The sequence below is a fragment of the Labrus mixtus genome, chromosome 21, assembly GCF_963584025.1.
Source record: "Labrus mixtus chromosome 21, fLabMix1.1, whole genome shotgun sequence".
NCBI classification, from domain to species: Eukaryota; Metazoa; Chordata; class Actinopteri; order Labriformes; family Labridae; genus Labrus; species Labrus mixtus.
In genome coordinates, this window is record NC_083632.1 from 18,193,088 (window position 1) to 18,215,507 (window position 22,420).

The 22,420-nt window shown below is 39.8% G+C and overlaps 2 protein-coding genes across 8 annotated transcripts; both read right to left on the reverse strand.

Moving 5' to 3' along the window:
• Nucleotides 1-1,805: 1,805 nt before the first annotated feature.
• LOC132955315 (tumor necrosis factor receptor superfamily member 14-like) lies at nucleotides 1,806-9,469 on the reverse strand. 3 transcript variants are annotated; one of them, XM_061028115.1, is made up of 8 exons: nucleotides 4,440-4,781; nucleotides 4,102-4,195; nucleotides 3,197-3,322; nucleotides 2,824-2,979; nucleotides 2,491-2,679; nucleotides 2,358-2,386; nucleotides 2,208-2,273; nucleotides 1,806-2,095 (listed from the first exon to the last, which is right to left on the reverse strand). In XM_061028115.1, the coding sequence occupies exons 1-8, from the start codon at nucleotides 4,467-4,469 to the stop codon at nucleotides 2,036-2,038; spliced, it is 750 nt and encodes a 249-aa protein (XP_060884098.1). In that variant the 5' UTR covers nucleotides 4,470-4,781; the 3' UTR covers nucleotides 1,806-2,035. The 3 variants fall into 3 exon arrangements, with proteins under 3 accessions (XP_060884098.1, XP_060884096.1, XP_060884097.1); XM_061028113.1 differs by having other exon boundaries at nucleotides 2,208-2,386; nucleotides 4,440-4,782; XM_061028114.1 differs by lacking the exons at nucleotides 3,197-3,322; nucleotides 4,102-4,195; nucleotides 4,440-4,781 and adding an exon at nucleotides 9,083-9,469 and having other exon boundaries at nucleotides 2,208-2,386.
• On the reverse strand, nucleotides 8,516-17,170 carry LOC132955318 (tumor necrosis factor receptor superfamily member 5-like). Of its 5 annotated transcripts, none has more exons than XM_061028121.1 (8): nucleotides 17,039-17,170; nucleotides 16,701-16,794; nucleotides 16,348-16,473; nucleotides 15,979-16,134; nucleotides 15,119-15,206; nucleotides 14,723-15,047; nucleotides 14,577-14,638; nucleotides 8,516-8,818 (listed from the first exon to the last, which is right to left on the reverse strand). In XM_061028121.1, the coding sequence occupies exons 1-6, from the start codon at nucleotides 17,066-17,068 to the stop codon at nucleotides 14,744-14,746; spliced, it is 798 nt and encodes a 265-aa protein (XP_060884104.1). In that variant the 5' UTR covers nucleotides 17,069-17,170; the 3' UTR covers nucleotides 8,516-8,818; nucleotides 14,577-14,638; nucleotides 14,723-14,743. The 5 variants fall into 5 exon arrangements, with proteins under 5 accessions (XP_060884104.1, XP_060884101.1, XP_060884102.1 ...); XM_061028119.1 differs by lacking the exon at nucleotides 8,516-8,818 and adding an exon at nucleotides 14,310-14,464; XM_061028118.1 differs by having other exon boundaries at nucleotides 14,577-15,047.
• Nucleotides 17,171-22,420: the final 5,250 nt, after the last annotated feature.

The following is a 22,420-nucleotide window of genomic DNA, read 5'->3' on the forward strand; positions in this document are numbered from 1 at the left end:
GCGTATATGGGGGCGTTGTACCGAACTGTTGTAGTGAAGAGGGAACTGAGACTCAAGGGAGAGCTCTCGATTTACCGATCTTCATTCCAACCCTCTGTGGTCACGCCATAGACTGTAAAAAGATGCATTATGGGTAGTCACTGAAAAAGTGGCTGCTACTCCTTCACATCTAAAGGACACAGTTGAGGTGTTTCGGGCGTCTGATTGGGTCTCCTGAACGCCTCCCCGTGGAGGTTTTTCGGGCATGCCTGACCGGGAGAACCCCCTGGGGTAGACCCAGAGTTCACTGGAGGGATATCCTTTCAGTCCTGGGAACGCCTCAGAATCCTCCAGGAGGAGCTGGAAAATGTTGAAGGGGAGAAGGAAGTCTGGGTTTTGTTTTTTATTGTTACTGTATGCTTTTCTGCATCTTGACTATGTTTTGTTTAGTTGTTTTTTTAATTTGGTAATATTTTAGCATTATTTAGGTGGAGGCTTCAAATAAGCTCATTGAGTTTTCTGCCTCTTCCTGCACTGAATGTTGTCTATCTTGTTATTTGTTTTTTTCCATTACTGTGCAAATAAATAAATAAATAAAATAATAATAAATAATAAAAATGTACTTCGCCTATTGCCACAGCGACCCGACGAGGAAGAAAATGTAGATAGATGGATGGGTGATTTTTGTATATATGCGCTGATATAAAAACAAAACATTTTACAAAATATTTAATGGAGAAACCACCATTAGGATCATTTAGATATCAAATCAAATCAACTTTATTTATATAGCACTTTAAACACAACATTGATTGATCCAAAGTGCTGAACATTGCAGAAACAAAGCATTAAAAAGTAACAGACAAGAATAACAACAATTAAAAAACAAAAACAAACAAAAAACAGGTTACTGAACACTAAAAGCAATTGAGTAAAAATATGTTTTAAGGCGAGTTTTAAAAACACCAATAGTGGGAGAGAGACGGATGTCTGGGGGAAAGAGTTCCATAGTTTTGGTCCTGCAATAGAAAAAGCTCGATCCCCATTGCATCTTGTCCTCGATTTAGGCAGTGACAGAAAGTTTTGTGCAGATGACCTAAGATCTCTCACCGGTTTATATGGGGATAGGAGTTCTGAGAGGTAGGCGGGGGCAAGTCCATTTAATGCCTTAAACACAGTCAAAAGTATTTTAAAATCAATCCTGAGCTTGACTGGCAGCCAGTGTAAGGAGGCAAGAACTGGAGTGATATGATGTCTCCTGTTTGACCGTGTTAGGACTCTGGCTGCTGAATTTTGAATGAGTTGAAGGCGGGATAGAGATGACTGAGGGATACCAAAATAAAGTGAATTGATATGGTGTCATCGTGAAGGTTGTCCAGTAGAGGGCGCTCCTGATCCACAGTGAACAATACTCTCTACTTTTTTATTTTCTCCCTCTATAACCCTTATTAATCTGTGTTGCTCAATTGAATTTATATTTATATATATTTTATATATTTAATCTCTAAAGTGTTTTATGTTTTTATGTAGGACACAAAGGAGAGAAAGGTTTGAAGAAAAGATGAAAGATGAGATTGATGATGAGACAGAGTTCAGTATTCAGAGTTCTTCCTCCAGGTGATATATTCAGTATGAAACACAGAGCTTTACTTCAGAAACAGAACTGAGCCTTTGACCTTTGACCTCAGAGTTCTTACTGTCCTTTAACTTACAAATATTTGAACAGTGTTGAAGTTAAAATAACAAACAGTTCTGTTTTTGACCACCAGAGGTCAGCAGAGCACAGATATTCAATAGTTTGATGTTATTGTTCAAGAATCAGACACTTTGATTTATTCAAATCTTTTTATTCATTCCTTTTTACAATAGTAACAAGAAATGCAAGAGAAACTTGATGGCGAGAGAGCCGATGGAACGCTGATGAAAGTGTTTGTGTCCAATCATCGTCTCAGAAAAACAAAACTGGACCAGATATAAAAACAGATATAAATATAAACACATATATACATATAAACACATATATACATATAAACACATATATACATATAAACAGATATCAACAAAGTGTGTCAGGATCCAGCAGCTGGACCAGAACAGGATCCTGAACCGTGTCACCCTGAGGAGAAAAGAGATTTAGTTTAAATCAAACATTTAGTAAATCTGTAAAAACAGGACAGAGTTGATCTCAGTCAGTCAGAGAACATTTGATCAAAGCTCTGCTGGTTCACCTTCGACTCTTTGGGATCATCTGATATCAGACTCTCCAGGGGTTGTTCTCTAAACTTCTCACCTTTCTGTACAGGAAACATTAATAAGAGAGACTTTATTAAATCATTGAACATAAAACAGATTGAGAGTAAAGAGAGTTTAAAACATACCATGTAGGAGATTACTGCTGCTATGACTTCTGGAATAAAACATTAGAAATGAAAATCAAATAAATGATGAGACAGACCATAATATCTATAAAATAAACGTGATCATGTTTCATTGTCACAGTGGAAACCTTACCTGAGATTACATGTCTTATTATCCACCGTCCGAGATAACAAACTAAAAGTACAGATAATAAAGACATCACAACAACAACAAAGATAATCAGTACAGTCCTGTGTAACAGTAGTCCTCCACACTGAGCGTCCTCTGTCTCAGTTCCTGCTCTCAGCAGCTCTCGACCCTCTGATTCCTGGTTCCTGGTTCCTGCAGGAAACACAGAACACATGAGACTATTTCACAGAGGTTGTTTTAGACATGAACACAGTCCCTCTATCACCGTCCACCATACGTGTTAATGAAGAGTTCTTCAGATGTCAGCGAAATGCAAGTGAAATGTGTTTAACTAACCGTGTTCTGTGACGTATTCTCCTGGTTTACAGCGTCTGTGTTTCCTTGCTTCCACACAGTCGTCCTTTCTAGAGTCTGAGCAGTAAAATCCTTCCAGAGGTTCACAAACTGTGTCTGATACTATCGTACACGACGTCTTCATCTTCAGACCAGAACCTGTCGACACAAACACAGAGGTTATTTATGAACTACTGTACTTCTGCTCTACTAAAGAACAGTTTGGTGTAAGGAAATAACAAGTACTCAGATGATCATCTGTGTCTGAGGCTCAAACTCAAACTAACTGAAGGTTAGAAAGCTGGTTTTAGAGTGATGACTGTTTAGTAACATGTTCTGATCTTTATTTAGTTTGATAATAATGTCAGAGATCTACCTTCATCACAGCTTTTACAGTTGTAGCAGACTGGACGGGAAGTCAGATGGTCCATAAAGGTTCCTTCAGGGCAGGGCTTACAGAGAGTACTTCTGGACTCTGTGCAGTCTGCATAAACTCGACCTCCTGTTTGAAACAACAACAAGACATGGAGTTGTCTCTTATTCTGCAAGGACATAAACGTTAAAACAACATGAAACTTTGAGAGAGAGTGAGAGAGAGAGAGAAAGAGAGAGAGAGAGAGAGAGAGAGAGAGAGAGAAAGAGAGAGAGAGAGAGAGAGTGAGAGAGAGAGTGAGAGAGAGAGAGAGAGAGAGAGAGAGAGAGTGAGAGAGAGAGAGAGAGTGAGAAAGAGAGAGAGAGAGAGAGAGAGAGAGAGAGAGAGAGAGAGAGAGAGGGGCGCTGCTTGTCAACTGGCAAGGCAGTACTCTGCTTGTTGCCCCAGACGACCAGCAGGGGGCCCTGGAGGTCTGAAAAACTTTAAAACACAGCAGAGGCTCAAAATGTGCAAATTTTGCAACGACAGTAGTAAACCTCCCTAAGGGGGCCCCACCCAACAGAACTCAATCTTGTTGCACTTTCAAGTGTAAATGCATTGATCCTGTGAAATCTTAAACTTGCCAATAAAGTCACCAATAGAAAAAGAAGAAGAATAATCTGTCTGGGCGAGAAAAGGAGGAACAAGAAGACGGTAAGTGGAACAGAGGACGATAATATATAATGAATATGTTTAAAGGTAACTGTAAAGGTAAATGTTCTTTAAATGTATATGTTGAAAATAATACAAATATTAAACGGCTTTTGCATGTTTTTAGTTAGTGTCAGTTTATTTATTTAAAATAGGGACATTGAAACTAACCTGATAAACTTTAATTAAAGATTCTTTAACATTCATGAGGATCTTACCAGCTGGACACATAGGACAGCATCTATCATTTATCTGATACTGTTTTTGAGGACATGTCAGAGTTTGACCTGTGGAGACGTTCATCAGGAGAATCTGTGAAGAGAAAGAGAAATGTTCTCACTGAAGACAAAGTGTACATGAATACAGAGAGAAATCTAAAATCATCATCCAGTCCATGAAGAGAGAAGAGGGAAAGAGTTCAAATCTTCACATCTGAAGTTTGTCTGTTTGTGTGAAGAAGAATCATTCAGAACAAATATTTACACAGATAGAAATGTTGAAGAGGAGAAATATAAAACCTGAATCAGTGCTCAGATAATTCAATAAGATCATTTACCAGAAACACTGCAGCTGATCCAAGTCTCATTCTCTCTGTAACAGAAGACCAGCACAGATTCCTCGTCTGTTTGAACCAATGCAGATTTAGGACCAAGAGAAATGTAACTCCAAACCAGGACAGGTAACACACTCCCAGAGAAAAGTGTTTTCAGCTTCCTGCAGTCAGAGAGAGATCACCATCACCATCATCATCATCATCATCTTCATGACAGGTGCAGATTGTTCACCAGGTGTAAAAGGTCTCAGACATGAACAGGTGAGGGAATGAAGACTGAATGTTGAACTGTTGGTGTTTGAGAGAGAACACCTCTAAACTCAGTAACTAGTAAAGATGTGTTGGCTGCAATGAAAGATGAATTGAAAAAAGTTAATTATTAACAGGATCTTACCAGGACAACTCATACTGATATCACCACATGTCAGAGTTTGACCTGTGGAGACGTTCATCAGGAGAATCTGTGAAGAGAAAGAGAAATGTTCTCACTGAAGACAAAGTGTAAATGAATACTACCTGATGATAAATCTGTTTAATATCTGACAGAAACTGTTTGAGCAGAGAGGAATACAGAGTTTGAAATAATGAATCATAAATGTACCCTGAAGTGTTTAACCAATCAGCCGGTCACACAGACATTATTACACGCTTTGGCCTGATCCCAGGACGCAGTCATGGTGTCATTTAATTGAAAGAATGACGATAATCAACAAGATCTGACAGTGAAGTCCAAAACATGAATACAGACAAAAATATATTATTATGTCACATTATGCCTTCATATTTTTATAAAACACAAGAGTTCAGAAATATTATTTAGAAAAACCTTCAGACCGTTTATCATCAGTTTAGTTCTCTGTACTTTGAAACAAAGAGGTAAGTCACAACAAGTCCATAAGCAACATGTTTTTATTAAACAATCAGACTGGAGCTTTATGGCAGTGAGTTATTGTAATGTAACATTGGTGTGACTGAAGTCCACAAATTTGACAGCATGAAGACTGAGGAGGAATGAGGGAGTGTCCCTCGCAGTAAAGTCAACATCAATAAACATCTGTTCTTGCAAAACGTTCTGGCAAACCGTTCTCCGGCTCAGGAAGGGAAAGCAGGGCTTGCCCCGGGCTGTTATCAGCAGGGATGGAGAACTGCTGACCCGGACTTGGGACATATATTGATAATGTTACATATTTTATGATAGAAGAGAAAATATTGTCATACTTGATGACTGCATTATGATGCTCTCTCAGACACTTGCCCTGAGAGCTGCTTGCATAGTGACTGCCCTTCACATCACCCCTTAGTGGAACATGGTAAGCCCTGTTCTGCAAATTCATCCCATTTATAAGAAGGGACTGAAGGTTCGGAGCACAGGTTTTTCATGTTTCACTGAAGCTTTATCAAAACAGTTAGAACGGAACATAGATATCGACAAGCAATTGTGTTTTTCTTATTGTTTGCACTGCTTATTTAGTAGGTTTGAAGGCTAAAATCGTCTGTAAATTCACATTTTAAAGCTGATATTTTGAATAAGTCTTCCCGTGGGAGCATGCCCCCGGACCCCCCTAGGAGGTTTGGATCCATGTCACATTTTTCATCCCTGATGAGTTTGCACCCCTGGCTCTATTTATCGGGGAATCACACTTCTCAGTCTCCTGGGGAAAGTCTACTCGAACCGTGGATATAGGAAGCCTTGAAGAAGACTTATGACCGTGTCCCTCGGGGGGTCGTGTGGAGACACTGCATGAATATGAGGTCCCGGTTTGGTATTTTTCAAACTCTGGTATGACCAAAGTGGGAGCTGTGTCTGCATCCTGGACACAAAGTCAGACATGTTGCCTGTGTGTGTTGGCCTTTACCAGGGTCTCCTCTTGTCACCAATTATTTCTTTGATTCTCATGGACTGGATCACAAGGTGTAGCCGGGGGGAGGACGGTTCTCAACATATCCTCTCTCTTCTTTTTGCAGAAGATGTGGTTGTGTTTGCTTTTTCATGCTGGGACCTCCAGAAGGCATTGGGGCAGTTTGAAGCGGCTGGGATGAGGTTCAGCACCTCAGGGTCTAAGGATGTGGTTCTCTGTTGGAAAAAGTGGATCGCTTCCTCCAGGTGGGGAGTGATTATTTGCCCCCAAGTGAAGGAGTTTAAGTGTGTCAGTGTTGTTCAAGAGTGAGGGTAAGATGGACCGTGAGATTGACAGACGGATTGACTCAGCGTATATGGGGGCGTTGTACCGAACTGTTGTAGTGAAGAGGGAACTGAGACTCAAGGGAGAGCTCTCGATTTACCGATCTTCATTCCAACCCTCTGTGGTCACGCCATAGACTGTAAAAAGATGCATTATGGGTAGTCACTGAAAAAGTGGCTGCTACTCCTTCACATCTAAAGGAGACAGTTGAGGTGTTTCGGGCGTCTGATTGGGTCTCCTGAACGCCTCCCCGTGGAGGTTTTTCGGGCATGCCCGACCGGGAGAACCCCCTGGGGTAGACCCAGAGTTCACTGGAGGGATATCCTTTCAGTCCTGGGAACGCCTCAGAATCCTCCAGGAGGAGCTGGAAAATGTTGAAGGGGAGAAGGAAGTCTGGGTTTTGTTTTTTATTGTTACTGTATGCTTTTCTGCATCTTGACTATGTTTTGTTTAGTTTTTTTAATTTGGTAATATTTTAGCATTATTTAGGTGGAGGCTTCAAATAAGCTCATTGAGTTTTCTGCCTCTTCCTGCACTGAATGTTGTCTATCTTGTTATTTGTTTTTTTCCCTTACTGTGCAAATAAATAAATAAATAAATAAATAAATAAATAAATAAATAAATAAATAAATAAATAAATAAATAATAAAAATGTACTTCGCCTATTGCCACAGCGACCTGACCTCAATAAGGAAGAAAATGTAGATAGATGGATGGATGGGTGATTTTTTTTATATATGCGCTGATATAAAAACCAAACATTTTACCAAATATTTAATGGAGAAACCACCATTAGGAAAATTTAGATATCAAATCAAATCAAATCAAATCAACTTTATTTATATAGCACTTTAAACACAACATTGATTGATCCAAAGTGCTGAACATTGCAGAAACAAAGCATTAAAAAGTAACAGACAAGAATAACAACAATTAAAAAACAAAAACAAATAAAAAACAGGTTACTGAACATTAAAAGCAATTGAGTAAAAATATGTTTTAAGGCGAGTTTTAAAAACACCAATAGTGGGAGAGAGACGGATGTCTGGGGGAAAGAGTTCCATAGTTTTGGTCCTGCAATAGAAAAAGCTCGATCCCCATTGCATCTTGTCCTCGATTTAGGCAGTGACAGAAAGTTTTGTGCAGATGACCTAAGATCTCTCACCGGTTTATATGGGGATAGGAGTTCTGAGAGGTAGGCGGGGGCAAGTCCATTTAATGCCTTAAACACAGTCAAAAGTATTTTAAAATCAATCCTGAGCTTGACTGGCAGCCAGTGTAAGGAGGCAAGAACTGGAGTGATATGATGTCTCCTGTTTGACCGTGTTAGGACTCTGGCTGCTGAATTTTGTATGAGTTGAAGGCGGGATAGAGATGACTGAGTGATACCAAAATAAAGTGAATTGATATGGTGTCATCATGAAGGTTGTCCAGTAGAGGGCGCTCCTGATCCACAGTGAACAATACTCTCTACTTTTTTATTTTCTCCCTCTATAACCCTTATTAATCTGTGTTGCTCAATTGAATTTATATTTATATATATTTTATATATTTAATCTCTAAAGTGTTTTATGTTTTTATGTAGGACACAAAGGAGAGAAAGGTTTGAAGAAAAGATGAAAGATGAGATTGATGATGAGACAGAGTTCAGTATTCAGAGTTCTTCCTCCAGGTGATATATTCAGTATGAAACACAGAGCTTTACTTCAGAAACAGAACTGAGCCTTTGACCTTTGACCTCAGAGTTCTTACTGTCCTTTAACTTACAAATATTTGAACTCTTAGCTCAGAGTGTTGAAGTTAAAATAACAGTCAAACAGTTCTGTTTTTGACCACCAGAGGTCAGCAGAGCACAGATATTCAATAGTTTGATGTTATTGTTCAAGAATCAGACACTTTGATTTAGTCAAATCTTTTTATTCATTCCTTTTGACAATAGTAACAAGAAATGCAAGAGAAACTTGATGGTGAGAGAGCCGATGGAACGCTGATGAAAGTGTTTGTGTCTAATCATCGTCTCAGAAAAACAAAACTGGACCAGATATAAAAACAGATATAAATATAAACACATATATACATATAAACACATATATACATATAAACAGATATCAACAAAGTGTGTCAGGATCCAGCAGCTGGTCCAGAACAGGATCCTAGAGATGATTTACTCTGCAGGAGTTAAATCTGAACCGTCTCACCCTGAGGAGAAAAGAGATTTAGTTTAAATCAAACATTTAGTAAATCTGTAAAAACAGGACAGAGTTGATCTCAGTCAGTCAGAGAACATTTGATCAAAGCTCTGCTGGTTCACCTTCGACTCTTTGGAGTCATCTGACATCAGATGATCATCTCTGTGTCTGAGGCTCAAACTAACTGAAGGTTAGAAAGCTGGTTTTAGAGTGATGACTGTTTAGTAACATGTTCTGATCTTTATTTAGTTTGATAATAATGTCAGAGATCTACCTTCATCACAGCTTTTACAGTTGTAGCAGACTGGACGGGAAGTCGGATGGTCCATAAAGGTTCCTTCAGAGCAGGGCTTACAGAGAGTACTTCTGGACTCTGTGCAGTCTGCATAAACTCGACCTCCTGTTTGAAACAACAACAAGACATGGAGTTGTCTCTTATTCTGCAAGGACATAAACGTTAAAACAACATGAAACTTTGAGAGAGAGTGAGAGAGAGAGAGAGAAAGAGAGAGAGAGAGAGAGAGAGAGAGAGAGAAAGAGAGAGTGAGAGAGAGAGTGAGAGAGAGAGAGAAAGAGAGAGAGAGAGAGAAAGAGAGAGAGAGAGAGAGAGAGAGAGAGAGAGAGAGAGAAAGAGAGAGTGAGAGAGAGAGTGAGAGAGAGAGAGAAAGAGAGAGAGAGAGAGAAAGAGAGAGAGAGAGAGAGAGAGAGAAAGAGAGAGAGAGAGAGAGAGAGAAAGAGAGAGAGAGAGAGAGAAAGAGAGAGAGAGAGACAGAGAGAGAGAGAGAGAGAGAAAGAGAGAGAGAGAGAGAGAGAGAAAGAGAGAGAGAGAGAGAGAGAGGGGGGGGCTGTTTGTCAACTGGCAAGGCAGTACTCTGCTTGTTGCCCCAAACGACCAGCAGGGGGCACAAAACACAGCTGAGGTTCAAAATGTGCAAATTTTGCAACGACAGTAGTAAACCTCCCTAAGGGGGCCCCACCCGACAGAACTCAATCTTGTTGCACTTTCAAGTGTAAATGCATTGATCCTGTGAAATCTTAAACTTGCCAATAAAGTCACCAATAGAAAATGAAGAAGAATAATCTTTCTGGGCGAGAAAAGGAGGAACAAGAAGACGATAAGTGGAACAGAGGACGATAATATATAATGAATATGTTTAAAGGTAACTGTAAAGGTAAATGTTCTTTAAATGTATATGTTGAAAATAATACAAATATTAAACGGCTTTTGCATGTTTTTAGTTAGTGTCAGTTTATTTATTTAAAATAGGGACATTGAAACTAACCTGATAAACTTTAATTAAAGATTCTTTAACATTCATGAGGATCTTACCAGCTGGACACATAGGACAGCATCTATCATTTATCTGATACTGTTTTTGAGGACATGTCAGAATTTGACCTGTGGAGACGTTCATCAGGAGAATCTGTGAAGAGAAAGAGAAATGTTCTCACTGAAGACAAAGTGTACATGAATACAGAGAGAAATCTAAAATCATCATCCAGTCCACGAAGAGAGAAGAGGGAAAGAGTTCAAATCTTCACATCTGAAGTTTGTCTGTTTGTGTGAAGAAGAATCATCCAGAACAAATATTTACACAGATAGAAATGTTGAAGAGGAGAAATATAAAACCTGAATCAGTGCTCAGATAATTCAATAAGATCATTTACCAGAAACACTGCAGCTGATCCAAGTCTCATTCTCTCTGTAACAGAAGACCAGCACAGATTCCTCGTCTGTTTGAACCAACGCAGATTTAAGACCAAGAGAAATGTAACTCCAAACCAGGACAGGTAACACACTCCCAGAGAAAAGTGTTTTCAGCTTCCTGCAGTCAGAGAGAGATCACCATCTTCATCATCATCATCATCTTCTTCATCTTCATGACAGATGCAGATTGTTCACCAGGTGTAAAAGGTCTCAGACATGAACAGGTGAGGGAATGAAGACTGAATGTTGAACTGTTGGTGTTTGAGAGAGAACACCTCTAAACTCAGTAACTAGTAAAGATGTGTTGGCTGCAATGAAAGATGAATTAAAGTTAATTATTAACAGGATCTTACCAGGACAACTCATACTGATATCACCACATGTCAGAGTTTGACCTGTGGAGACGTTCATCAGGAGAATCTGTGAAGAGAAAGAGAAATGTTCTCACTGAAGACAAAGTGTAAATGAATACTACCTGATGATAAATCTGTTTAATATCTGACAGAAACTGTTTGAGCAGAGAGGAATACAGAGTTTGAATGAATCATAAATGTACCCTGAAGTGTTTAACCTTCAACCAATCAGCCGGTCACACAGACATTAATACACGCTTTGGCCTGATCCCAGGACGCAGTCATGGTGTCATTTAATTGAAAGAATGACGATAATCAACAAGATCTGACAGTGAAGTCCAAAACATGAATACAGACAAAAATATATTATTATGTCACATTATGCCTTCATATTTTTATAAAACACAAGAGTTCAGAAATATTATTTAGAAAAACCTTCAGACCGTTTATCATCAGTTTAGTTCTCTGTACTTTGAAACAAAGAGGTAAGTCACAACAAGTCCATAAGCAACATGTTTTTATTAAACAATCAGACTGGAGCTTTATGGCAGTGAGTTATTGTAATGTAACATTGGTGTGACTGAAGTCCACAAATCTGACAGCATGAAGACTGAGGAGGAATGAGGGAGTGTCCCTCGCAGTAAAGTCAACATCAATAAACATCTGTTCTTGTTTGAACTTAATCCTAACTCTGTCACATGTATGTGAGGAACAGACCAATAAGGAAACTATGTTTTAAGATATTTATATTTCTCTATTGGTAAATTAATGTTTCATATTGTTTTCTTTAACTTCTGACTCCAACAAACATGATGATAAATATCTACAATCGCTGAATATAAATGTAACTGCAACTGCATTAAAAAAGAAAGGTCTCCTGGGACCTCATGTTCAGGTTATTCTGTTATCAGCCTCTCATTGGCTCCTAGTTCAGAGGGTCTAACCTGATATGAGGAAGGACTTCAGGTCCCACCAGGGCCACACAGGACGACATGATGTCTGCTCTCTACCACTTGCATTGTTTCTGTTTTTTATCATCACTTTATGAAGTAAACACTGGTGTAACCCATATGAAATATAGGGCTACTAAACCCATGTTGTTTAGATATGTGCAGTTGCCCATGTTCCCCAGTAGAGGGCGTGCTCCGCTGAGCAGCGGCTTCGTGACCTGTCAATCACCCTGTGACCTGTCAATCACCCTGCAGACGTGAGGTTCACAGCCATCAGCAGCACCTCAGGGTCTAAGGATGTGGTTCTCTGTTGGAAAAAGTGGATCGCTTCCTCCAGGTGGGGAGTGATTATTTGCCCCCAAGTGAAGGAGTTTAAGTGTGTCAGTGTTGTTCAAGAGTGAGGGTAAGATGGACCGTGAGATTGACAGACGGATTGACTCAGCGTATATGGGGGCGTTGTACCGAACTGTTGTAGTGAAGAGGGAACTGAGACTCAAGGGAGAGCTCTCGATTTACCGATCTTCATTCCAACCCTCTGTGGTCACGCCATAGACTGTAAAAAGATGCATTATGGGTAGTCACTGAAAAAGTGGCTGCTACTCCTTCACATCTAAAGGACACAGTTGAGGTGTTTCGGGCGTCTGATTGGGTCTCCTGAACGCCTCCCCGTGGAGGTTTTTCGGGCATGCCCGACCGGGAGAACCCCCTGGGGTAGACCCAGAGTTCACTGGAGGGATATCCTTTCAGTCCTGGGAACGCCTCAGAATCCTCCAGGAGGAGCTGGAAAATGTTGAAGGGGAGAAGGAAGTCTGGGTTTTGTTTTTTATTGTTACTGTATGCTTTTCTGCATCTTAACTATGTTTTGTTTAGTTTTTTTAATTTGGTAATATTATAGCATTATTTAGGTGGAGGCTTCAAATAAGCTCATTGAGTTTTCTGCCTCTTCCTGCACTGAATGTTGTCTATCTTGTTATTTGTTTTTTTCCCTTACTGTGCAAATAAAATAAAATAATAAATAATAAAAATGTACTTCGCCTGTTGCCACAGCGACCCGACCTCGATAAGGAAGAAAATGTAGATAGATGGATGGATGGGTGATTTTTTTATATATGCGCTAATATAAAAACCAAACATTTTACAAAATATTTAATAGAGAAACCACCATTAGGATCATTTAGATATGGTGTCATATGAAGGTTGTCCAGTAGAGGGCGCTCCTGATCCACAGTGAACAATACTCTATTTCTTTTTATTTTCTCCCTCTATAACCCTTATTAATCTGTGTTGCTCAATTGAATTTATATTTATATATATTTTATATATTTAATCTCTAAAGTGTTTTATGTTTTTATGTAGGACACAAAGGAGAGAAAGGTTTGAAGAAAAGATGAAAGATGAGATTGATGATGAGACAGAGTTCAGTATTCAGAGTTCTTCCTCCAGGTGATATATTCAGTATGAAACACAGAGCTTTACTTCAGAAACAGAACTGAGCCTTTGACCTTTGACCTCAGAGTTCTTACTGTCCTTTAACTTACAAATATTTGAACTCTTAGCTCAGGAACGCTGATGAACGTGTTTGTGTCCAATCATCGTCTCAGAAAAACAAAACAGATATAAATATAAACACAGATATAAACACTATATACATATAAGAATAGAATAGATGTTTATTGCCATTTGCACAGGTACATTGGAATTCTTGTGCGTTTCTCCCTGAGTCAGCTTCTACAAAAAAGTTAAAAGTATATATAAAATAGACTAGCTGTTAGAGCCATTTGTGTGTTCAGTATGTATGTGTGCTCTGTGGTAGTTCCTTGTGGTCACAATAGGGGGCACATTCACTTTGGTGTTGGGAAGGTTACAAGTAGAAGAAGAGTTAATCACGGACAGGTGAGCAGCCCACCGTGAGAGGCACACAGTGTTTGACCGCTGTTGGAAAATGTATCGTGAATGGAACATTTATCGTGGCTTTGTTTTACATTCAAGTTATAGTGGAATAAGTGTACGTAAACGACCAGAATATGTATTGTAAACGAACGATTCAGATAAACCCGATTGAGTGTGACAGCACGGAGTTGATTGAATTATTGCCACGAAACAACGCGTCACTTAAGTACGGTACCTTTTGAAAAGCAAGATCAAGCCACTACACTAGCATTGTAAGAAAAAAAAAGTACAAAAAAGTAAAAATAAATAAGTTGTATTAACAGCTAAGTAAATTAAAATAAACTGTACAAAAGTTATACACTATAATACAAAAAAATAACAATAACAAGGGGAACACTGTACAATGAAATGAAAATATAAATATGATTTCTTATTGCACTTATCTCTTATTGCACACATATTTTTCACATTATATAACTGCACCGTTTTTTGTTTTTAAGGTTAATATTGCACACTTGTATTGCACTGTGAGGTGGTCAACTGTCCATTTAGTCTGTGAGGTGTGGGGTGAAGTACTCCCTTCTCATCTTAATGTCCTGTGCTACAAGTCTCACAGCAGCAGGGAAAAAGCTGTTGTGGTAGCGGGCCTTGTGGGTGGAGATGCTCTCTGGCCTGTAAATACATATAAACAGATATCAACAAAGTGTGTCAGGATCCAGCAGCTGGACCAGAACAGGATCCTGAACCGTGTCACCCTGAGGAGAAAAGAGATTTAGTTTAAATCAAACATTTAGTAAATCTGTAAAAACAGGACAGAGTTGTTCTCAGTCAGTCAGAGAACATTTGATCAAAGCTCTGCTGGCTCACCTTCGACTCTTTGGAGTCATATGATATCAGATTCTCCTGAGATGATTGTCCTGAATTCACACCTTTCTGTACAGGAAACATTAATAAGAGAGACTTTATTAAATCATTGAACATAAAACAGATTGAGATTAAAGAGAGTTTAAAACATATCATGTAGTAGAGTCCTGCTACTGTGACTTCTGGAATAAAACATTAGAAATAAAAATCAAATAAATGATGAGACAGACCATAATATCTATAAAATAAACATGATCATATTTCATTGTCACAGTGGAAACCTTACCTGAGTTTTGATGTCTAATCCTCCATCTGAGTAAACACCCTCCAAGTACAAAGACTAAAAACATCAGAAGAATCACAACAACAACAACAAAGATAATCAGTACAGTCCTGTATAACAGTAGTCCTCCACACTGAGCGTCCTCTGTCTCAGTTCCTGCTCTCAGCAGCTCTCGACCCTTTGATTCACATCTGTAATGATAGAGGGACAGTTATTACAGGAACATCTGGAGAGTCCATGTGTGATGTGAAGCTTCACTCACTGTGTGTGTTTCTGACAAGATGAAAACATCCCGTTTGAAAATGTTCCATCAGAGCAGGTCGAGCACACGGTGTCTGTGGAGGAAGTTCCTGCAGGAAACACAGAACACATGAGACTATTTCACAGAGGTTGTTTTGGACATGAGTGTCACGCAAACACAAATCACCATCAATGTTATAAACTCATACAAAATTATGTCATGAAATTATTTCATCAGTTTTTTCAGACTTCAGCTAACAGGAAAAGTTATGGGTCCTGAGAAATTTGCTTCAAATACAGGTGAAGGTCGAGGCCAGAATGGACAATGTCTCCCATCCTTCATCCCCGCTGCTCCACTGAACAATACAGGAAGTCTTTCTTACCAACCTCAATCAGCTGTTTCCATCCATCCAGAATCCAGACTCTGAACTACACAACCCAACATCTTTGACTTCAACCTGAAGACTGTGAATGATATTATAGCCTATCCTAAGATATATTTCAATTACATATTGTATATTATCTATCATGACCATGCACATTGTAGGTTATATATATATATTTTTAAATATGTATAGATTTGTCAGAATATAGGGCACGCACCTCCTTTCATCTCTGGCTCTCATTGGCTGTAATAGGCTGGGAACTGAATGGAAGGTCCCAATTGGCCAAATGGATTTAATGATTTAAAGATGGTTTCTATTGATTAGAGCTGTCAAGCTTAGCATAGAGCTCTGCTTCTGGTCACTTCCTGTCAGCACCTGTGTGTCCAATCGGACTCAAAGCTGATCGTTTGCTCTTACTGACATTGTTCCCTTTTTTCTAGATCCTTGCTTGTGTTATACTTACTCTCTGATGTACATCACTTTGTGTTTAACTAACCGTGTTCTGTGATGTATTCTCCTGGTTTACAGCGTCTGTGTTTCCTTGCTTCCACACAGTCGTCCTTTCTAGAGTCTGAGCAGTAAAATCCTTCCAGAGGTTCACAAACTGTGTCTGATACTATCGTACACGACGTCTTCATCTTCAGACCAGAACCTGTCGACACAAACACAGAGGTTATTTATGAACTACTGTACTTCTGCTCTACTAAAGAACAGTTTGGTGTAAGGAAATAACAAGTACTCAGATGATCATCTCTGTGTCTGAGGCTCAAACTAACTGAAGGTTAGAAAGCTGGTTTTACAGTGATGACTGTTTAGTAACATGTTCTGATCTTTATTTAGTTTGATAATAATGTCAGAGATCTACCTTCATCACAGCTTTTACAGTTGTAGCAGACTGGACGGGCAGTCAGATGGTCCATAAAGGTTCCATCAGGGCAGGGCTTACAGAGAGTACTTCTGGACTCTGTGCAGTCTGCATAAACTCGACCTCCTGTTTGAAACAACAACAAGACATTTTTTATTCTTGAACAATCAGAAGAGACAGATTTTGTCTTTTTTTCTGAAGGAATATGAACGCTTCAACAACATGCAGTAACTTTTGTCGGGGGACATCGTGTCCTAAGTTATAAAAACAATCTTCTCAGAAACTGTGACAGAAGATTAAGATGTAAATCTAACCTGGTGAACTTTAAAGATTCTTTATCATGAGGATCTTACCAAGTGGACACATAGGACAGCATCCATCAGGTGTCTCATAACTGTATGGACCACATGTCAGAGTTTGACCTGTGGAGACGTTCATCAGGAGAATCTGTGAAGAGAAAGAGAAATGTTCTCACTGAAGACAAAGTGTACATGAATACAGAGAGAAATCTAAAATCATCATCCAGTCCACGAAGAGAGAAGAGGGAAAGAGTTCAAATCTTCACATCTGAAGTTTGTCTGTTTGTGTGAAGAAGAATCATTCAGAACAAATATTTACACAGATAGAAATGTTGAAGAGGAGAAATATAAAACCTGAATCAGTGCTCAGATAATTCAATAAGATCATTTACCAGAAACACTGCAGCTGATCCAAGTCTCATTCTCTCTGTAACAGAAGACCAGCACAGATTCCTCGTCTGTTTGAACCAACGCAGATTTAAGACCAAGAGAAATGTAACTCCAAACCAGGACAGGTAACACACTCCCAGAGAAAAGTGTTTTCAGCTTCCTGCAGTCAGAGACATCATCATCATCATCATCATCATCTTCATCAGGACAGACGCAGATTGTTACCAGGTATCAAATGTCTCAAACATCAATGGAAATGAAAAAGTTCTTTATGAACTGGATCTTACCAGGTGGACACCTCAGACAGTATCTATCATTTATCTGACACTGATGTGGACCACATGAGGGAGTTTGACCTGTGGAGACGTTCATCAGGAGAAGGAGAAAAGTTAGTGTAGCAGACCTGGATGGAGGAGTGAATGGCTCTTTTCTAAGTGACGCTTTTTGAAGCTTTATTTTCTTGATGCAGTTCACAAGAACCACAAGAGCTGTACACAAGGGCGTAACTTTGAGTTGAACATGGGGGGGGGGTTGAGATTTTTTGCCTCAGTAAAATCACCAAAAATGTGTTTACGTCTCTGTGAAACAGAAATGAACTGTTTGCAGACTGAGGACCAACTTGTCTTGGTGGATATGGCAAACCGCTACATGGTTCTGCCTTTTTTGTGTCATGGCTGAACGTAGCCAAGTCTTCAACCTTCTAAGAGCACTAAAGCTCCTCTCTGCTTCAGAGGATGAGACTGGTACAACAAGGAGCAACCTGACCAGAGTTTGGACCTCAGTGAATAAACCACGCACTTCTACTAGCAAACCTGTAATAATCTCTGCAGCATCTGTTCTGCAACTGCATGGGTAGTTGAGTCTGAACATGGGTAGTTGAGTCTGAACATGGGTAGTTGAGTCTGAACATGGGTAGTTGAGTCTGAACATGGGTAGTTGAGTCTGAACATGGGTAGTTGAACTGCAAGCAACTGGGTGTTCATTTCTGGATATTCATCCACCACAGAATCAATTTTCCCAGTGAGCAGGGTGTTTTCTAGTTTCTGCAGGGTCAGTAGACCATCCTGCTGAAATCTGTCTGCTAGCTGTGAGTCAGCAATGTCAAGCACCTTATAATACTCTACTCTGTAGTGTTCCATGGGAGTTTTGGCCCTGTACGCATCTGCTTCTCTGTGTAAGCGCTTGGGTGGTTTTCTGATTTGTGGCAGTGTAATGGGCTCTAAGTCCAAAGACTCCACCATCTAAGATGCCCTCTAAAAAAGGCTTTGAAAAGCATCATCATTTCTTTTGCTTCTCGGAGTTGATTGGACACAACCAACAGCCCTGTGCATACCAGAGATGGTCTGTGTTTTTCTTTGGAGACAAGTGTTCAGACATTCTAGTTCTCCAACCACAGCTTCTGCTACCACAAGACCCAGCACAGTGTTGCCTTTAAGGAATTGATGTTGCAGACCATTAACAGTAGCTGCACTAGGTGAACTGTTATCTGCCATCTCCCCCAGGGACGTGAGGACAGAGTCATACTGTGTGAGCACAGACCGGATGGCACTTTGTCTCACAGTCCATCTAGTTTGGCAGAGAGGTTTCAGAGCAGTGGAGGTACCATGATCAGACGTAGCAATCTGATGAAACATCTCTTTATATTTACCAGAAAGTCCACATAAGGTTCCCAACTGATGAACCCAGTCAAGTGCATTTTTCACCATTTTTGAAGCTGTGCAGGCCTTTTGTGTGACCAAGTTTACACAATGTGCTCCACAGTGCACGTATGCAGCTAGGGGCTGTTTCTGTCTGATCAGAGCCTGTGCACCTGAGTACTTGCCAGACATATTGGCAGCGCCATCATACGTCTGCCCACGTAATGCTGACAGAGGCAAGTTTAACCTGCAAAGTACGTCTAATGCCATGTTTGACATGACGTCTAAGACACTCCACTGTGGTTTCTGTCACAGAATAGAATCCGATGAATTCCTCATGAGGAATTAAGTCATGGTCGACATATCTGAGACACACTGACTCTTGTTCTTTGCCTGAGATATCTTGTGTTCCATCTACAACTAAAGCGAACTGAGTGACTGGAAGACATCGAATGGTATCAGCTATTCCTCTGATTATGTCATTGCTCATTTGGCTGAGAATCTCATTCTGTACGAGCAGACCTGCTTATGTGTCTCTAACCATTTTTGAAAGGCTGGGTCATCTTCTGCTTTGTCTTTAAGAAGCTGGGACAGGTTTCCCATTCCCTGAGCTTGACTCTTAAAGCTAACCCTTGTCGGGCTAAATACTTGATGGAACCAACAATCTTAAGCAGTGCCTGCCTGGCTTCGTCTTGTTGCCTGGCTACAACTGAGGACAGTTGTGAAGCTACAGTGTTCCCTTCATGAGCATATACGGTCACTGCATGGACATGTGAGTGGCTCTTTGCATGAATTGAAAACTGGTGTGTGTGCTGACTGCAGTCAGCACACACACCAACACACAAGCTGACACACAAGCTGACACACACACAGCCGCCAAACTTTTCCCTCTGCCAGTGCGCCTATAATCATTCAGTAAATCACACCATCCTCCTCCTTTCCCTCTCAGTTTCATAGCGCGATTAAGGCTGCACACTTGGAAGCGCTATTCTTGGTATCACACATATATATATGTACAGATTCAGAGTGGTATTACTGTTGGTGCATTGCATATGCGCTCCGCGGTGTCCCGTTTGTTCCAAACAGAGGCGGCCCATTTCCGCATTCTAAATAGGCGGATGGGGCGCGCATAGGTGATCACATGATTGATTGATTAATTAAATGTTTGTTTTGAAAGTATCGCCACCGATACAGTAGAGTGGTGGTACTAAAATATGGATGAGAATGGGTAATTTAGGGGTGAGTAAACCATGTTAATTTAACAGAGTGTAAATTGCTCATTCATGAAATAATGTGTTTCTTTAAAATGTTAGGCAATTCATAACGCCCAGTGGGAGGGGCTTCTTGTGTTTAAAAGAGAGCTGCTTGCTGCTTTCAAGCAGTCTAGGATGGTTACAGTGAAGGTAACATGTTACAGCAGAGAGTTTATTTTTTGAAGTACAGTTTGTTTGCTGAGTTATGTGGATTTTGTTTTTGGACGACTTTTTTTTGGTAAATAGTTTAAATAGTCTAAACACCATTTTTTTCCTGTTTTTGCATTTTTGTAAATATCGATCACTGCACTTTGGGAGGCCGGCAAAAATAAAAACACTTCACTTACAGTCTGCGACTACGCCTGTTTTTAAGTTTTTGGGTGGATTGAAAGAGGACCCCGTCACACTGCTCTTTTCCAGTTTCTAAACCCTGTACTGACAAAGGCAGGGTCTGACTTGCTAGCAAATGGTGACTTTTTGGAATAGATTTTGGCACAGTGGAAACATAAAACCCCTTTTAAAGTGGCACTGTAGTGCAGCCATGGAAATTTTACAAACCAACTTTGTTGAAAGGATAAAACATAGTTGTCTCGATTCTGCACAACAATAAACTTGGGATGAGGTTGTGCAGGCTTGGTACAGGTGGTAATATTTGAATCATCGACTTGTCTGTCCCTGTTGTCTGTATTCGGCTCATGTGGCTCGGTCATCTTATAGAGAAATTATAAAAACAAGATCTGTCTGTTAAGTAACTCCAATTACATAGCTAACTTTTAGCAAAATAGAACTAATAGTAATGAGTGAGAAAGAAAATTGAGTTTAAGTACACTGTTGATTTTTTTTAAATTCAGAGCATGATCATTTTTACCTGCTCATCTGAAACCTCTCCACAGACTGGAATGCTGCTCTCAGCCTGTCTCTCTCTGTGAGGAAAATCACACGATCACACCTATGGATAACTAAAACTGTATGTTTTTAGCCTGCTTAACAACAACATTTTAACTCTTTGACCTCATTACCTGGTCACCTGTGCCTCCTCTCTCTCTCTCTGATACTTCTGTCTTCCCTGCTTTTGCTGCTACTTTCACCTTCCATCTGATACACACACGTACACACTGTACAGCAATAATTTGAGTAATTGCGTGTTCAGTAATAATGTGTGTATAATATAATTATATATATATATATATATATGTATAATTATTACTGAAGTTGGCTTGTCCTGTCCCAGCTTTTTACAGGGTGTCTCAGATATGTTGATCATTTTAATTCTTCATGAGAAATTCATTGGATTCTATTTATTGTCAGAAACCACAGGGGAGTGTTTTGTGAACATGACAGGAAATAATGATAAGGATATCATGTTGGTGTGGCTTTAGGCCATCATGTGACGGCGCACAGGTCTCCTTATTTTTACAGTCTTTGGTTAAACATGCTTATGGGCTCAATGACGACAAAGTCGCCTGTTAGCTGAATTGCGAAACTATGGAAGACACAGCACAGCAGGAAGTAGGAACTACGGTCAAGCCAGTCGCTCCTCGCTTTTACATGGTGAAGTGAGCCGCCCCTAAATCTGAAGTGCCCACGTATTCTGATCTTTACGGTAAATGCTCCGGACTCCAGAGCGAGCAGAGAGAGAGAGAGCGAGTCCGTTATTAATCTCCTTTTCCAGGCAAAAGTGATAAATGCAGAAGTCTTACCATAAAACTGACTATGAGATATACGTGTATGAAACGGGAGCAAACAAAATACTGTTCAGGGAATAGCTTCGGAGGTCGGTGAAATTAGTTTGAGAATAATACTGCGAGTCTGCGATAACTTCCGTTTTTCAAGATAAGGTGTTTTCCTGTGTCCTTCCATAAGTAGACAATGATTCTGATATGGGTGGACTTAGTACTTCCTAGACTACATGCACAAGTAATATGAAGTACTTTTACTGTGTACTTTTTGAGAAATCCATTGACAAAGTCCTTTATAAATCACTATAATGAGTCTTTTTTATGACTTTGCTATCTTGTAAAATAAAATTCTTCCATAAGTAGAAAATGATTCTGAACGACTCAGAAACACGAGCAGAAACTGAATGCAGCACAACACCCAGCTGACTCTCGATGAAACATTTCCAACATAAAACCTCATTAATTGGAGTCTTCTTGTTTTGTATTCTCTGTGACTGATGTTTGAGGATATTTCAGAAGCCTGGCTATAAAAACGGTCAAACAAGTGTTTAGCGATAACTTATTAAACATGTCATCACGCAGACGAAGAGTTTTAACTTTAAAACAACAAAGACGGACTTTCACACTGCTTTACCAATGCTGTTAGGTCTGTTTCTTTTATAAAAGGTGGTGAGAAAAACACGGACAAACTTATCTTAATGCTTGACGTTACCTGAAGGAAGATGTGTGGCTCTCCGGCGCTGCGTAGGACATGAATGAGAAGCGTGTGGAGCACAAACTGTATGATTATGACACTGATATGTGTAGTTCGTGAA

Bases quoted from the DNA above. Each gene is read 5' to 3' on its own strand.
- LOC132955315 (XM_061028113.1), bottom strand. From the start codon at position 4,469: ATGAGACTTGGATCAGCTGCAGTGTTTCTG. The intron at 2,980-3,196 runs GTAGATCTCTGA...TTGTGTCGACAG, and splicing joins CTGTAAAAGCTGTGATGAAG to GTTCTGGTCTGAAGATGAAG. The intron at 2,387-2,490 runs GTAAGGTTTCCA...GTTTTATTCCAG, and splicing joins AATAAGACATGTAATCTCAG to AAGTCATAGCAGCAGTAATC.
- LOC132955318 (XM_061028121.1), bottom strand. From the start codon at position 17,068: ATGAGACTTGGATCAGCTGCAGTGTTTCTG. The intron at 15,207-15,978 runs GTTAGTTAAACA...TGTTTCCTGCAG, and splicing joins AGAATACATCACAGAACACG to GAACTTCCTCCACAGACACC. The intron at 15,048-15,118 runs GTGAGTGAAGCT...CTATCATTACAG, and splicing joins TCTTGTCAGAAACACACACA to ATGTGAATCAAAGGGTCGAG.